Source organism: Pongo abelii, chromosome 1 (genome assembly GCF_028885655.2).
Source record: "Pongo abelii isolate AG06213 chromosome 1, NHGRI_mPonAbe1-v2.0_pri, whole genome shotgun sequence".
Classification (NCBI taxonomy): domain Eukaryota; kingdom Metazoa; phylum Chordata; class Mammalia; order Primates; family Hominidae; genus Pongo; species Pongo abelii.
In genome coordinates, this window is record NC_071985.2 from 70,230,183 (window position 1) to 70,246,909 (window position 16,727).

The 16,727-nt window shown below is 40.5% G+C and overlaps 1 protein-coding gene across 6 annotated transcripts in view; it reads right to left on the reverse strand.

Annotated features, from left to right (window-relative positions):
* Positions 1-3,388: 3,388 nt before the first annotated feature.
* The window catches only part of TDRD5 (tudor domain containing 5), a 106,296-nt gene continuing 92,957 nt past the window's right edge, over positions 3,389-16,727 (reverse strand). For 3 of the 6 annotated variants that reach the window (XM_054550571.1, XM_054550565.1, XM_054550560.1), the window contains one exon: positions 13,521-14,091. In XM_054550571.1, coding sequence (XP_054406546.1) covers positions 14,068-14,091 — 24 coding nt within the window. In that variant the 3' untranslated portion in view covers positions 13,521-14,067. Of the gene's footprint in view, positions 3,930-13,083; positions 14,092-16,727 lie in introns of those variants that run through there. The other 3 variants (XM_054550544.1, XM_024254930.2, XM_054550538.2) reach the window with 2 other exon arrangements.

Consider the following 16,727-nt stretch of genomic DNA (forward strand, 5'->3'; position numbering starts at 1 on the left):
AATCAGTCTTTAGGAGATATGTTCCAAGCAGAGGAAGTTTTTGAAAGCTCCTCCAGGGGATGAAAGTGCAAGGCCAAGCTTGAAAACTGCTGCTGTGCCTGCTGCATTGGCAATGCTTATTTTAATGCATTTTATTCTTCAGTGTGAATCCATGATTTAATCTTTGTTACCTAATAGAAACTTAAAGTTGGTATACTTTCCTTGCTCATTTCTTTAGTTGTAATATTATTTTTTTAAATCACATTTTTTCACACTACGCCACATTCAAAACAAAACAAAAATCTCACGATTTTAATATTCAAAGTCAATATATACTTAAAAAGGATTAATGGAAGAAAAGCCACCACAAAATACAAAGACATTTCTTGGTAAGCAGAGCAAATTCTTTGGTTTCTTTCATTTTTCCTTTTGTCCCTGGAGTTCATTATTTGGCACAACACATAGCCAGTGCTCACGCCAGCACACACACACTCTCTCTCTCTGACACACACACACATCCCTTGATTTAGCCACAAACTTTAAGACCACCAGAAGGTCCACAAAAAGAAGTTAAATTTCAAGATAAATATTAACTCTAAAGGGCAGCTTTAAATGAATTTCTTTTGACTTGTTTACCTGTTGCACTGGGGTTTGTGGTGTTAGAAAAATTTTCTGGAAAATAAACCATGAAGTCAGAGGTAAGCCTTCAGAGAATGAGGAACAATAAATTAAAAGGAGCCAATTTGGTAAATCAATGTTTTCTGGGGAGACTAAGAGGCTGTTGCTGAAAAGCAGAAAATGTCAAATTGCTTTTTTGGGGGGACAGTTTCCTTCACAAACCCAACCAGAAAAATGATCAAATATGGTTTCTGCAGAAGAGTAACCTTAACAAAATACTTCCTGCCTTTCTACTCAGAACTCTTATCTGGAGGACGTGCTTTTCATCCAATTCTAAATGCAAAGTTTAAATGGGATGTTTGCTCATGTTTGATTAGGCTCTTCCCAATAAGTCTTCTGTTTTATAGATATTCAGAACACAGCATTGCAGAAAAAAGATCAAGATTTCAATTGGCCTTAATTTATATCCTATTCTCTGTCCTATCTACTCATTCTATCAGTCAATAAAATTTACTGAGCATCTACCACATGCCAGGAAAGACATGGAAGTGGCTTAGCCTAGGGTGGCAGCAGGTCTACAGAGAAAGAGGGACTAATGAGGTAATGAGGAGGCAGAATTTGACAGGCCTTGAATGTGAGGCATGTCATCCAAAATCACCAGGATGGCTAAATAGTAAAAAGGAGAGCTTTATTGGTGGTATCAGTTTGCAAACAGGGAAGAGATAGTCTCCAGCATGGATGAAGGTTCTCCCTCTTCTGAGAGGGGAAGAGAGGTTGAGTTTGATAGCTCACTGGGCTGTATCACATAATAGTCATATACATTCAGCAGGACTGGCAGAAAAGCTATACATATTTATGAAGGGGAGGGGCTGAGCACATGCCCAATGGATAGACATATGTGTAACACACATCTCATGTTCACTCTAGAGTGGGCTTTTAACATTAAAATGAGGTAGAATTTGGCTCTTTACATTAAAAGGTGAACTATAGAACACAGAGTTTGTGTACAGCCTCTATAAGCTGGCTGAAACTGGCTTAGAGTCTGCAGGTGTGCTTATCAGAAAAGAATGTTTGTAGGGCTGGAAATCAGTTAGGAGGAGTCTGATAGCTCCTATTGTTAGAGGGTTTAGCAAAAGTGTAGTTTTCCTTGTCACCTAGGCATTCAGGAAGGTATCATGTCAACTGAGCTCTTGAACTCTTGACCCATAGGTAACTTTTGTTTTTTTAACCTTAGTGTCTTAGTTGATAAAGGGGCATTTTTATTTTTATTATTTATTATCTTTTTATTTGTTTTTGTCTCTCAGATCACAGGATGAAGGGCTGGGAGTAGCCAGGAGGAGTCTACTCCTAGTTCATATCTAGGCGAGGAACACAGGGCAGAGGTGGGGCTTGAGCAAGAGGGAGATTTTTCTGAACTTCTATTCAAGAAAGTCTGGGCCAGCCATGATGGCTCATGCCTGTAATCCCAGGACTTTGGGAGGCTGAGGCGGGAGGATTGCTTGAGGTCAGGAGTTCAAGACCAGCCTGGGCAACATAGCAAGACCCTGTCCCTAATAAAAATTAAAAAAAAAAAAAAAAAGAAAATTAGCCAGGCATGGTAGCATGCACCTGAAGTCCTAGCTACTCTAAGGCTGAGGTGGGAGGGTTATTTAAGCCCAGGAGTTTGAGGCTGCAGTGAGCTATGAGTGCACCACTGCACTCCAGCCTGGGTAACAGACCAAGACCCTGTCTCTAAAAAGAAAGTTAATGACCCCATAAAAGTTGGAGATCACTGGTCCCTAACATGTAGAAACTTGAAAAGTCTTAGACATTATACTCATGTCAAACAGGGTATCATGAAGAGGAAATACATGAGGATATTCTTTGTCTAACAGTCAGTATCCTAAGTGGTACATACCATCTTATTTAACTGAAAGGTGTTTTCATATATATGGTATCAGAAGAGATTCTCTATCAGAGTAACAACACTGCAGTAATGAATGCTTTTGTCAGGGAACCATTTGCTCTAGTAAGTAACGAATTGAACTTGTTTACAGCTTCTACTTATGGTCCAGTGGAATGACAGATTAAGGAAAAGTTTGGAATTTCAGAACCATCTGGAAATGTTCTGCTCTAGGCAGAAGAGCTGGACTGCAGCAAAGGCTCTGAATGTGGAATCAGTAAATCAAGGAGGCAGCTGAATGAGCACTGAGTTATAGTTGCAAGACAGAATTAGGTTTGGTATTTGGTGTGTGGAACAGATTCAAAAGAGAATTTAAGAACCTAGATGATGACTTAGAGTTTGACACATTGCTATACAAAAGATAAATAATTCTTTGAAATGTAGCTGTCAGGTACTTAAGAAGTGGCTCCAACATTAATGAATTTCCAATTTCATGGAATTATCTAAAATATAAGAAAGGCTGACTAGGCCAGTACTTTGAAAATAAAGAGGTCATGCCAAAAATGAAGACAAATGGTTTAGTCAAGAGTCAAATCTGTTTTCTAACTACACCAATTTTGCATTTTACTCAAGTGCTTTACATATTTAAATGAAATGTTCATTTCTATAGAATCAACACCACTAATTTACAAAGAAACAGAGACATTTTTGAAAAAATGAATTCCAACTTCATAAGTATTTAAATCAAACAAAATCCTGTTACATACGTAAGTATTTAAATCAAACAAAATGGTAATCTTTAACCAAAGATTAAAGATTAAGCTAATCATTTCTTGATTCCAACAACTTCCCATTAGTTCTGTAACAAAAGTTTAGAGGGCAGAGATGGAGTTATACATTTGGCTTCATCATCAGATTATTTATTTAAATTGCACCAAGAAGTTAAAATCAAATAAATATTGTTTATTATAACTTTTCCATAAATTAAAAAATTTTAATGGAAACATACAACAAAGTTTAGGCCAAACAGAAAGCTAAAAGCATTTCCTGAAAACAAAGCTTAAAAAACCAAGAAAATTTAGCTGTGAATAAATTCTCTATTCAGTTTTGAGGTACGGTCACTCAATTTCACATGAAAAGTGGCACACAAGTCAATTATGATACTAAATATTAAAGAATTCCTTGACTGAATAGTTACAACATCTTCTGTCCACAGTTAAAACAAGTATCTAAGGGATTCTGGTTTCAAGAGGCCAGTGGGACCTAAAACTTGCTAGAATGACTGGTGACTGTCCAAATGAAACAAATGCCACTTGTTAGGAATGGGGCTAAGTTCAAAGTACATAGATTTAGTTCATACAGCTATGCTCATTGATTGCAATCTTGGAAAAGGTCAAGCTTTGAATGGGCTTCAGGAAATGAAATATATTCAACATCTTAGTGACAGCTCCTGCAGAATTATAAATAAGGCATATAGTGAATGCTATCCATTGGACTGTATATGAGATTATGAAAAGATATCAAAAATGTTAGAAATGCCTATTAGTATAAATGTTAATAGAAAGCTTCAGAAAGATTTCTCTGTAAGAAGTTGGTTTCTCATTCCTTATGCTATCCTATCCCTTTTTCAGATTCTTCAGCTGTAGAACTGGCCCACTATTTAAGTATCCACATTCAAGGATATGACCAAGCCTGCCAATTAGTCCCTTGCCCCAACACCACCAACAAGCACCTTTCTTATGGACTGATCTATCAAAGCTGTGTCTTCTGGCATCAAATCATTTCAAGTACACAAGATGGAGCTGCAATATTTCCTGTGGAAAGGGCACTGAGCTAGGAATCAGCAGATACGATAATTCAAACTGTGTGACCATAGGCAAGTTGATCTTTTTTTTTTTTTTTAAGTTCTGGGATACATGTGCAGAATGTGCAGGCTTGTTACATAGGTGTACATGTGCCATGGTGGTTTGCTGCACCCATCAACCCGTCATCTACATTAGGTATATCTCCTAATGCTATCCCTCCCCTAACCCCCCACCCCTCAACAGGCCCCAGTGTGTGATGTTCCCCTCCCTGTGTCCATGTGTTCAACTCCCACTTATGAGTGAGAACATGCAGTGTTTGGTTTTCTGTTCCTGTGTTAGTTTGCTGAGAACGATGGTTTCCAGCTTCATCCATGTCCCTGCAAAGGACCTAACTCATCCTTTTTTATGGCTGCATAGTATTCCATGGTGTATATGTGCCACATTTTCTTTATCCAGCCTATCATTGATGGGCATTTGGATTGGTTCCAAGTCTTTGCTATTGTGAATAGTGCTGCAATAAACATACGTGTGCATGTGTCTTCATAGAAGAATGATTTATAATCCTTTGGGTATATACCCAGTAATAAGATTGCTGGGTCAAATGGTATTTCTGGTTCTAGATCCTTAAGGAATCGCCACACTGTCTTCCACAATGTTGAACTAATTTACACTGCCACCAACAGTGTAAAAGCATTACTGTTTCTCCACATCCTCTCCAGCATCTGCTGTTCCCTTTTTAATGATCACCATTCTAACTGGTGTGAGATGGTATCTCATTGTGGTTTTGATTTGCATTTCTCTAATGACCAGTGATGATGAGCTTTTGTACATATGTTTGTTGGCTGCATAAATGTCTTCTTTTGAGAAGTGTCTGCTCATATCCTTCACCCACTTTTTGATGGGGTTCTTTCTTGTAAATTTGTTTAAGTTCCTTGTAGATTCTGGATATTAGCCCTTTGTCAGGTGGATAGATTGCAAAATTTTTCTCCCATCTGTAGGTTGCCTGTTCACTCTGATGATAGTTTCTTTTGCTGTGCAGAAGCTCTTTAATTAGATCCCATTTGTCAATTTTGGCTTTTGTTGCCATTGCTTTTGGTGTTTTAGTCATGAAGTCTTTGCCCATGCCTATGTCCTAAATGGTATTGCCTAGGTTTTCTTCTAGGATTTTTATGGTTTTAGGTCTTACATCTAAGTCTTTAATCCATCTTGAGTTAATTTTTGTATAAGATATAAAGAAGGGGTCCAGTTTCAGTTTTCTGCATATGGCTAGCCAGTTTTCCCAACACCAGTTGTTAAATACTGAATCCTTTCTCCATTGCTTTTGTCAGGTTTGTCAAAGATCAGATGGTTGTAGATGTGTGGCATTATTTCTGAGGCCTCTGTTCTGTTCCATTGGTCTATATATCTATTTTGGTAGCAGTACCATGCTGTTTTGGTTACTGTAGCCTTGTAGTATAGTTTGAAGTCAGGTAGCGTGATGCCTCCAGCTTTGTTCTTTTTGCTTAGGATTGTCTTGGCTATATGGGCTGTTTTTTGGTTCTATATAAAATTTAAAGTAGTTTTTTCTAATTCTGTGAAGAAAGTCAATGGTAGCTTGATGGGGATAGCATTGAATCTATAAATTACTTTGGGCAGTATGGCCATTTTCACAATATTGATTCTTCCTATCCACGAGCATGTAATATTTTTCCGTTTGTGTCCTCTCCTATTTCCTTGAGCAGTGGTTTGTAGCTCTCCTTGAAGAGGTCTTTCACATCCCTTCTAAGTTGTATTCCTAGGTATTTTATTTTCTTTGTAGCAATTGTGAATGGGGGTTCACTCATGATTTGGCTATTATTGGTGTATAGGAATGTGTGATTTTTGCACATTGATTTTGTATCCTGAGACTTTGCTGAAGTTGCTGATCAGCTTAAGGAGATTTTGGGCTGAGATGATGGGGTTTTCTAAATATACAATCATGTCATCTGCAAACAGACAATTTGACTTCCCCTCTTCCTATCTGAATACCCTTTCTTTCTTTCTCTTGCCTGATTGCCCTGGCCAGAATTTCCAATACTATGTTGAACAGGAGTGGTGAGAGAGGGCACCCTTTTCTTGTGCCAGTTTTCAAAGGGAATGCTTCCAGCTTTTGCCCATTGAATGTGATATTGGCTATGCGTTTGTCATAAATAGCTCTTATTATTTTGAGGTATATTCCCTCAATACCTAGTTCATTATTTTGAGGTATATTCCCTCAATACCTACTTATTATTAAAATACCTAGTGTTTTAAGATGAAGGGATGTTGAATTTATCAAAGGCCTTTTCTGCATCTATTGAGATAATCATGTGGTTTTTATCATTGGTTCTGTTTATGCGACGGATTATGTTTATTGATTTGCATATGTTGAACCAGCCTTGCATCCCAGGGATGAAGCCAACTTTATCTTGGTGGATAAGCTTTTTGATGTGCTGCTGGATTTGGTTTGCCAGTATTTTATTGAGGATTTTTGCATCAATGTTCATCAGAGATATTGGCCTGAAATTTTCTTTTTTGGTGGGTCTCTGCCAGGTTTTGGTATCAGGATGATGCTGGCCTCATAAAATGAGTTAGGAAGGAGTCCCTCTTTTTCTATTGTTTGGAATAGTTTCAGAAGGAATGGTAACAGTTCCTCTTTGTACCTCTGGTAGAATTTGGCTGTGAATCCATCTGGTCCTGGGCTATTTTTGGTTGGTAAGGTATTAATTACTGCCTCAATTTCAGAACCTGTTATTGATCTGTTCAGGGATTCAACTTCTTCCTAGTTTAGTCTTGGGAGGGTGTATGTGTCCAGGAATTTATCCATTTCTTCTAGATTTTCTAGTTTATCTGCACAGAGGTGTTTATAGTATTCTCTGATGGTAGTGTGTATTTCTGTGGGATCAGTGGTGATAGCGCCTTTATCATTTTTGCATCTATTTGATTCTTCTCTCTTATTACAGCTAGTGGTCTTCTATTTTGTTGATCTTTTCAAAAAACCAGCTCCTGGATTCATTGATTTTTTGAAGAGTTTTCTGTGTCTCTATCTCCTTCAGTTCTGCTCTGATCTTAATTATTTCTTGTCTTCTGCTAGCTTTTGAATTTATTTGCTCTTGCTTCTCTAGTTCTTTTAATTGTGATGTTAGGGTGTCAATTTTAGATCTTTCCCACTTTCTCCTGTGGGCATTTAGTGCTATAAATTTCCTTCTAAACACTGCTTTAGCTGTGTCCCAGAGATTCTGGTATGTTGTATCTTTGTTCTCATTGGTTTCATGGAACTTATTTATTTCTGCCTTCATTATTTACCCAGTTGTCATTCAAGAACAGGTTGTTCAGTTTCCACGTAGTTGTGCAGTTCAGAGTGAGTTTCTTAATCCTGAGTTCTAATTTGATTGCCCTGTGGTCTGAGAGACTGTTATGATTTCCATTCTTTTGCATTTGCTGAGGAGTGTTTTACTTCCAATTATGTGGTCAATTTTGGAATAAGTGTGATGTGGTGCTGAGAAGAATGTATATACTGTTGATTTGGGGTGGAGAGTTCTGTAGATGTCTATTAGGTCCACTTGGTCCAGAGCTGAGTTCAAGTCCTGAATATCTTTGTTAATTTTCTGTCTCATTGATCAAATATTGACAGTGGGGTGTTCAAGTCTCCCACTATTATTGTGTGGGAGTCTAAGTGTCTCTGTAGGTCTCTAAGAACTTGCTATATGAATGTGGGTGCTCCTGTGTTGTTTGCATATATATTGAAGATAGTTAGTTCTTCTTGTTGCATTGATCCCTTTATCATTATGTAATGCCCTTCTTTTTTTTTGATCTTTGTTGGTTTAGAGTCTGTTTTATCAGAGACTAGGATTGCAACCCCTGCTTTTTTTTGCTCTCCATTTTCTTGGTAAATATTCCTCTATCCCTTTATTTTGAGCTTATGTGTGTCTTTGCACATGAGATGGGTCTCATGAATACAGCACACTGATGGGTCTTGACTCTTTATCCAATTTGCCAGTCTGTGTCTTTTAATTGGGGCATTTAGCCCATTTACATTTAAGGTTAATATTGTTATGTGTGAATTTGATCCTGTCATTATGATGCTAGCTGATTATTTTGCCCATTAGTTGATGCAGTTTCTTCATAGTGTCGATGGTTTTTACAATTTGGTATGTTTTTGCAGTGGCTGGTACCAGTTGTTCCTTTCCATATTTAGTATTTCCCTCAGGAGCTCTTGTAAGGCAGGCCTGCTGGTGACAAAATCTCTCAACATTTGCTTGTCTGTAAAGGATTTTATTTCTCCTTCACTTATGAAGCTTAGTTTGGCTGGATATGAAATTCTGGGTTGAAAGTTGTTTTCTTTAAGAATGTTGAATATTGGCTCCCACTCTCTTCTGGCTTGTAGGGTTTCTGCAGAGAGATCCGCTTATAGTCTGATGGGTTTCCCTTTGTGGGTAACCCCGCCTTTCTCTCTGGCTGCCTTTTTCCTTCATTTCAATCTTGGTAAATACGACAGTTATGTGTCTTGGGGTTGCTTTTCTCAAGGAGTATCTTTGTTGTGTTCTCTGTATTTCCTGAATTTGAATGTTGGCCTATCTTGCTAGGTGGGGGAAGTTCTCCTGGATAATATCCTGCGGAGTGTTTTCCAACTTGATTCCATTCTCCCTGTCACTTTCCGGTATACCAATCAAACATAGGTTTGGTCTTTTCACATAGTCCCATATTTCTTGGAGGCTTTGTTCATTCCTTTTCATTTTTCTCTAATCTTGTCTTCTTGCTTTATTTCATTAAGTTGATCTTCAATCTCTGATATCCTTTCTTCTGCTTGATCGATTTGGCTATTGATACTTGTATATGCTTCACAAAGTTCTCGTGCTGTGTTTTTCAGCTCCATCAGGTCATTTATGTTCTTCTCTAAACTGGTTATTCTAGTTAGCAATTCGTCTAACCTTTTTTCAAGGTTCTTTGCTTCCTTGCATGGGATTAGAACATGCTCCTTTAGTTCAGAGGAGTTTGTTACTACCCACCTTCTGAAGCCTACTTCTGTCAATTCATCAAACTCATTCTCCATCCAGTTTTGTTCCCTTGGTGGAGAGGAGTTGAGATTTTTGGAGAAGAGGCCATTCTGGTTTTTGGAATTTTCAGCCTTTTCAAGCTAGTTTTTCCTCATCTTTGTGGATTTATCTACCTTTGATCTTTGATGCCGGTGACCTTTGGATGGGGTTTTTGTGTGGATGTCCTTTTTGTTGATGTTGATGCTATTCCTGTTTGTTAGTTTTCCTTCTAACAGTCAGGACCCTCTGCTGCAGGTCTGCTGGAGGTCCACTCCAGACCCTGTTTGCCTGGATATCACCAGTGTAGGCTACAGAACAGCAAAGATTGCTGCCTGTTCCTTCCTCTGGAAGCTTCATCCCAGAGGGGCACCCACCAGATGCCAGCCAGAGTTCTCCCGCATGGGGTGTCTGTCGACCCCTGCTGGGAGGTGTTTCCCAGTCAGGAGGCATGAGGGTTAGGGACCCACCCGAGGCAGCAGTCTGTCCCTTAGCAGGGCTTGAGTGCTGTGCTGGGAGATCCGCTGCTCTCTTCAGAGCTGGCAGGCAGGAACGTTTAAGCCTGCTGAAGCTGCGCCCACAGCTCCCCCTTCCTCCAGGTGCTCTCTCCCAGGGAGATGGGAGTTTTCTCTATAAGCCCCTGACTGGGGCTGCTGCCTTTCTTTCAGAGATGCCCTGCCTGGTGAGGAGGAATCTAGAGAGGCAGTCTGGCTACAGCAGCTTTGCTGAGCTGCAGTGGGCTCCAACAAGTTCTAACTTCCTGGCGGCTTTGTTTACACTGTGCGCAGAAAACCGCCTACTGGAGCCTCAGTAATGACAGACACCCCTCCCCCCACCAAGCTCGAGTGTCCCAGGTCGAGCTCAGACTGCTGTGCTGGCAGCGATAATTTCAAGCCAGTGGATCTTAGCCTGCTGGGCTCCGTGGGGGTGGGATCCGCTGAGCTAGACCACTGGGCTCCCTGGCTTCAGCCCCCTTTCCAGGGAAGTGAACAGTTCTGTCTTGCTGGCATTCCAGGCACCACTGGGGTATGAAAAAAAACTCCTGCAGCTAGCTGTCTGCCCAAATGGCTGCCCAGTTTTGTGCTTGAAACCCAGGACCCTGGTGGTATAAGCACCCAAGGGAATCTCCTGGTCTGTCGGCTGTGAAGACCATGGGCAAAGTGTAGTACCTGGGCTGGAATGCACCATTCCTCATGGCACAGTTCCTCATGGCACAGTCCCTCATGGCTTCCCTTGGCTAGGGGAGAGATCCCCAACCCCTTGCATTTCTTGGGTGAGGCAATGCCCTCCCCAGCTTTGGCTCACCCTCAGTGGGCTGCATCCACTGTCTAACCAGTCTCAATGAGATGATCCTAGTACCTCAGTTGGAAATGCAGAAATCACCCACCTTCTGTGTTGATCTTGCTGGGAGCTGCAGACCGGAGCTGTTCCTATTCAGCCATCTTGCCAGCCACCTCTGGCTGCTGTCAAGTTGATCTTTCTAGACTTCAAATTTCCTCATGTAAGTTCCCTTCTAAATCAAAATTCTGTAATTCTAAGTCTCTAGGTTAGACATGGGCTGATTGTGGGCAGAAGCCTCTAGTTACTCCCCATGCCTTGAAATGGGCAACTGACGTCTCACACGTGAAGTTTAGAGGGGCAAGGCTGCTTGCTGCTGGAATGGCTCCTCTTTTGATATCTCGTGGGTTTTTTTTTTTTTTTTTTTTTTTTTTTTTGAGACGGAGTTTTGCTCTGTCGCCTAGGCTGGAGTGCAGTGGTGTGATCTTGGCTCACTGCAACCTCGGCCTCCGGGGTTCAAATGATTCTCGTGCCTCAGCCTCCTGAGTAGTTGGGACTAACAGGTACATGCCACCAAGTCCAGCTAATTTTTGTATTTTTAGTAGAGACAGACAGGGTTTCACCATATTGGCCAGGCTGGTCTCGAACTCCTGGCCTTAAGCGATCTACCCACCTAAGCCTCCCAAAGTACTAGGATTACAGGCATGAGCCACTCCCCACCCCAGGCTTTTGGGGTATTTTTGGATGGGAGATGGGTAGTATTGGCTACAAGCCACTGGAGGTGAAACCAGAGTCGCTTTTAGTAAAGCCAGTCCCTCTTCCATCCCTAAGGAGTTTAGCACCAGGATTTTCCTTTATGTTCTCACTCATTTCCTTTCACATACCTCAGGCTCCCATTTCCCATTCAACATTCACTGGGGACCTCCATTACTGCAAACATATCTTGAATACCAAAAATGTTGGGGGTGGGGCAGGGAACTGTTCAAAGTATAGATGTCAGCCCATCTTTTGACAATAAAATAAAATTAACTCTAAAACACATAGCATCTACATATCTTTTGTACATTTTTCTTATCACTGTTCCTGCCCATATACAGAAATCTACTCATTTTCAAATGATGTATCTACTTTGATTCTTTGCTGACAGTTTAGTTTACTAGACAAAGCCCACCTTTTTGGGAGAGAGTATAAGAAGTAAACAGATTGACAGGGTGGCTATCCTAGTCAAAGCCAAGTAGTCAACATTACAAGCCTCTGAAAGGCTCTTTATTCACACCAACTGAAATAAGGTATTAATCATTAGTTACTAAATAGGCTTCTTTCAAAGTGTGTTGACACTCATTTGAAAGAAGTTTGAGATAGTTTTGTCTAAATGATTCTCTATCCAGCCACAGGCAAATGAGATTCTGAAACAGCCTTAGCACAGTTATTTCATAATCCCCATCCAGTTTGCAAGGTGTAAAATTAGTCCCTATCAATCAGATTATGAAACCAACTATCAAACTTGCAAAAAGGCTACCCAGCTTTGGCAGACTTCCTTCTGGTATCTGGGTGCTATTATAGAGAGGGTTACAGTTTGGCTTACTAAATGTGTATTTCCATCAACCCTTATGACATACTGCTTCTACCAGATTCATCTTGCCCCAAACCCAGTTTAGTGTTCACCTGGAAAAGTAAAATATAATATCAGATTTGGCTTCTTCTTTAAAGGAAGAATCAAAAATGCCATCACTTCACAATGAATTTTCTTCTTTTGAAACATTTTGTCTAATTATCTAAAATTATATGAAAAGCAGCTCCACCGGTTCATACCAATTAAGCATCATATATATATAATATTTAACGATCACATTATATTTAACTGTCCACTGACCCTCCATATAACTCTCCACCTGCCTTCTCCAATAAAGATGTCTGATACAAAATCACAAAAGCCCAAAACTGTTTCATCAGTTGGATTAACTATCAGTGATGTTTCCAGATTACTTTTGTCTTTTTTTGTCAATTAGTGTATCCTTATTCTTATAGATATATTGGAATTAGAGGTGAATCTGAGCTTTTAAATTGTACGACATTTAAACATGTTTTCTCTAAGGCTTTTAAACAGAAAATGATCAGTAAAGACTTTTGGTTTACCTTTGTCTCATGATAATACTCTTAATGTATTTCTGTATTTACCCCCCTCCTACTCCCTTCCTTAGTGGATATTTTGCTAATTAAGTAGTTGAGAAGGAAAGAGGAGAAATTCCTTATTGTAGAAAAAGAGAGAGGAACCAGGAGACCAGCTCTGTCATTTAGTGCCAAAAAAAGGAGGCCTTAGAAGAGCAGCTATGTGGGTGAGAACCTTGTTACATGAAGCATGCTATTTACATCTCTTTCTCAGATTTTACTTCTAAGAAATGATTCTGTTTTGGGGGTTAATTCTGTGAGTAAAATATTTTTAAAATCTGGTTATAAGTCTGGTAAAAAAAAATTAACTAACATTACTCACATTTTAAAATTTCACCTTCAGTCTTTTTTGATGATTTATACTATGAGCTTAACAGACTACCATTATCACATTTCACAGAATCTGACCTCAGAGAACGTCATGTTATATAAATGCTTAAACAATGCCACTGTTGAACGATTGCTACATTAAGCCTCTTGGGAACTGTGATAATTATAGAGATGGCTCAGCTACATTTCAGAAATTGCCTTTACTGCAAACAGCTTAATTTTTTTGAAATGTAAAAGTATTTGTATGACCAAAGCTTCAGGGTGTAGATTTTCTTATTGATCCCAATATTTCAAAGACATAATGATGTTCTATGATATAGAAGTCTTCAAGTTAGAAAGCAGCCCTAAGAGTCAGACATCCTTTTTTTCTGGAGATAGGATGTGAGACTATTTTGTCTTGCCAAATATGGATCACAAACATTAGTTTTTCAATTTTCATTTATCAGTCATGATAATGTACAAGAAAAACAGAAACACAAAAAAACAAATTCCTTTAAACTACATTAAAAACAAAGGTGAACAAAATGACACAGAATAAAACAAAATCAAGAAAAATCAAGATTAACAGTAAATATCAATACTTACACATCAAAGTAGACTGTTACCATAATAAAGCTAACATATAGTCACAGAAAGACAAAAGTATCAAGGATCAAGATACTATTTTGCTTCGATACCTCCTCATTTTGGCCTGGGAGTTCATCAAGGCCTAAGTGGCTGGATTCTGTTTTTCTCCCTCCTCCCTCCCTCCTTCATGCTTCCATCCTTTTCACACTGGGGTACCAGTGTAGGAGGCTCTTGGATGTAGCTAACCGTGCGGCAGCACCTAAGGCAGCAGTGGCTGTACTTCGAGGAATGTAGAGCTTCTGAGAAATCTGGCACTCATAAGACAAAATCAAAGACAGCTGGTCCATGGATTCTTGACTCTTGTCTTTGTACAATGTAATAGCACGGCTGCTAGAAAAATCTTCATTCTTTAGGATCTCTGGTGAGCTTTCCACTGAAAAAGAAAGAGTACACAAACATCTTTTCAAGGGGTGCTCATACTCACTGCCTTCTCTCCCCCATTCTAGTTCTATACTAATATGTGTTACAATCATTTTCTGTTAGGTAGCGACAATTACCAATGGCTAATCAGAGAAGATGAGACTTAGAAACCAGTCAACAAATGGAAAGGAAATGGGGAATCATGAATTGAGATAAAATAAATCTTGTCAGGATGAAGGTAAGTGAGAGAGGGAAAATATACTTATGAACAACGAAGGGATGCTTTATTTCTAGAAATGTCATAAAAATAAATTGGATATAACGGAAATCCCAGAGAAGAGCCCATAAGTGCTTCTATTTCCTTCCAGCACTAAGCTAAATGGTGTCCCACAGGCATTCTCTTTATTGCCAGAGTTGTTCCAATTCCAAGTCTGTGCCAGGGTAAAAATAAAACCATCCTAGACTGTGGTTGCTAAGAAGTCCCCCAAACCAGTTATCAGCCATAAAATAAATGCCGAGAGGTTCTAAGATGGCCGAATAGGAGCAGCTCCAGTCTACAGCTCCCAGTGTGAGCGATGCAGAAGATGGGTGATTTCTGCATTTGCAACTGAGGTACTGGGTTCATCTCACTGGGGTTTGTTGGACAGGGGGTGCAGGACAGTGGGGGCAGCCCACAGAGCATGAGGCGAAGCAGGGCGAGGCATCACCTCACCGGGGAAGCGCAAGGGGCCGGGGAATTCCCTTTCCTAACCAAGGGAAGCTGTGATAGATGGCACCTGGAAAATCAAGTCACTCCTACGCTAATACTGCGCTTTTCCAACAGTCTTAGCAAATGGCACACCAGGAGGTTTATATCCCATGCCTCGCTCAGAGGGTCCCACGCCCACGGAGCCTCACTCACTGCTAGCACAGCAGTCTGAGATTGAACTGCAAGGTGGCAGCGAGGCTGGGGAGGGGCGCCTGCCATTGCTGAGGCTTGAGTAGGTAAACAAAGTAGCCAGGAAGCTCGAATTGGGTGGAACCCACCGCAGCTCAAGGAGGCCTGCCTGCCTCTGTAGACTCCACCTCTGGGAGCAGGGCATAGCTGAACAAAAGGCAGCAGAAACTCCTGCAGACTTAAATGTCCCTGGCTGACAGCTTTGAAGAGAGTAGTGGTTCTCCCAGTGTGGAGTTTGAAATCTGAGAACGGACAGACTGCCTCCACAAGTGGGTCCCTGACCCCTGAGTAGCCTAACTGGGAGTCACCTCCCAGTAGGGGCCAACTGACACCTCATACAGCCGGGTGCCCCTCTGAGATGAAGCTTCCAGAGGAAGGATCAGGCAGCAACATTTGCCGTTCTGCAATATTTGCTGTTCTGCAGTCTCCGCTGGTGATACCCAGGCAAACAGGGTCTGGAGTGGACCTCCAGCAAACTCCAACAGACCTGCAGCTGGGGGTCCTGACTGTTAGAAGGAAAGCTAACAAACAGAAAGGACATCGACACCAAAACCCCATCTGTACATCACCATCATCAAAGACCAAAGGTAGATAAAACCACAAAGATGGGGAGAAACCAGAGCAGAAAAGCTGAAAATTCTAAAAATCAGAGCGCCTCTTCTCCAAAGGAACGCAGCTCCTCACCAGCAACGGACAAAGCTGGATGGAGAATGACTTTGACGAGTTGAGAGAAGAAGGCTTCAGACGACCAGTAATAACAAACTTCTCTGAGCTAAAGGAGGATGTTCAAACCCATCGTAAAGAAGCTAAAAACCTTGAAAAAAGATTAGATGAATGGCTAACTAGAATAAACAGCATAGAGAAGACCTTAAATGACTTGATGGAGCTGAAAACCACGGTATGAGAACTGCGTGATGCATGCACAAGCTTCAGTAGCTGATTCGATCAACTGGAAGAAAGGGTATCAGTGACTGAAGATCAAATGAATGAAATGAAGTGAGAAGGGAAGTTTAGAGAAAAAAGAGTAAAAAGAAACGAACAAAGCCTCCAAGAAATATGGGACTATGTGAAAAGACCAAATCTACGTCTGATTGGTGTACCAGAAAGTGATGGGGAGAATGGAATCAAGTTGGAAAACACTCTGCAGGATATTATCCAGGAGAACTTCCCCAATCTAGCAAGGCAGGCCAACATTCAAATTCAGGAAATACAGAGAACACAACAAAGATACTCCTTGAGAAGAGCAACTCCAAGAAACATAACTGTCAGATTCACCAAAGTTGAAATGAAGGAAAAAATGTTAAGGGCAGCCAGACAGAAAGGTCAGGTTACCCACAAAGGGAAGCCCATCAGAATAACAGTGTATCTCTCTGCACAAACTTTACAAGCCAGAAGAGAGTGGGGGATAATATTCAACATTCTTAAAGAAAAGAATTTTCAACCCAGAATTTCATACCCAGCCAAACTAAGCTTCATAAGTGAAGGAGAAATAAAATCCTTTACAGACAAGCAAATGCTGAGAGATTTTGTCACCACCAGGCCTGCTTTACAAGAGCTCCTGAAGGAAGCAGTAAACATGGAAAGGAACAACTGGTACCAGCCACTGCAAAAACACGCGAAATTGTAAAGACCATCGACGCTAGGAAGAAACTGCATCAACTAACGGGCAAAATAACCAGCTAACATCATAATGACAGGATCAAATTCACACA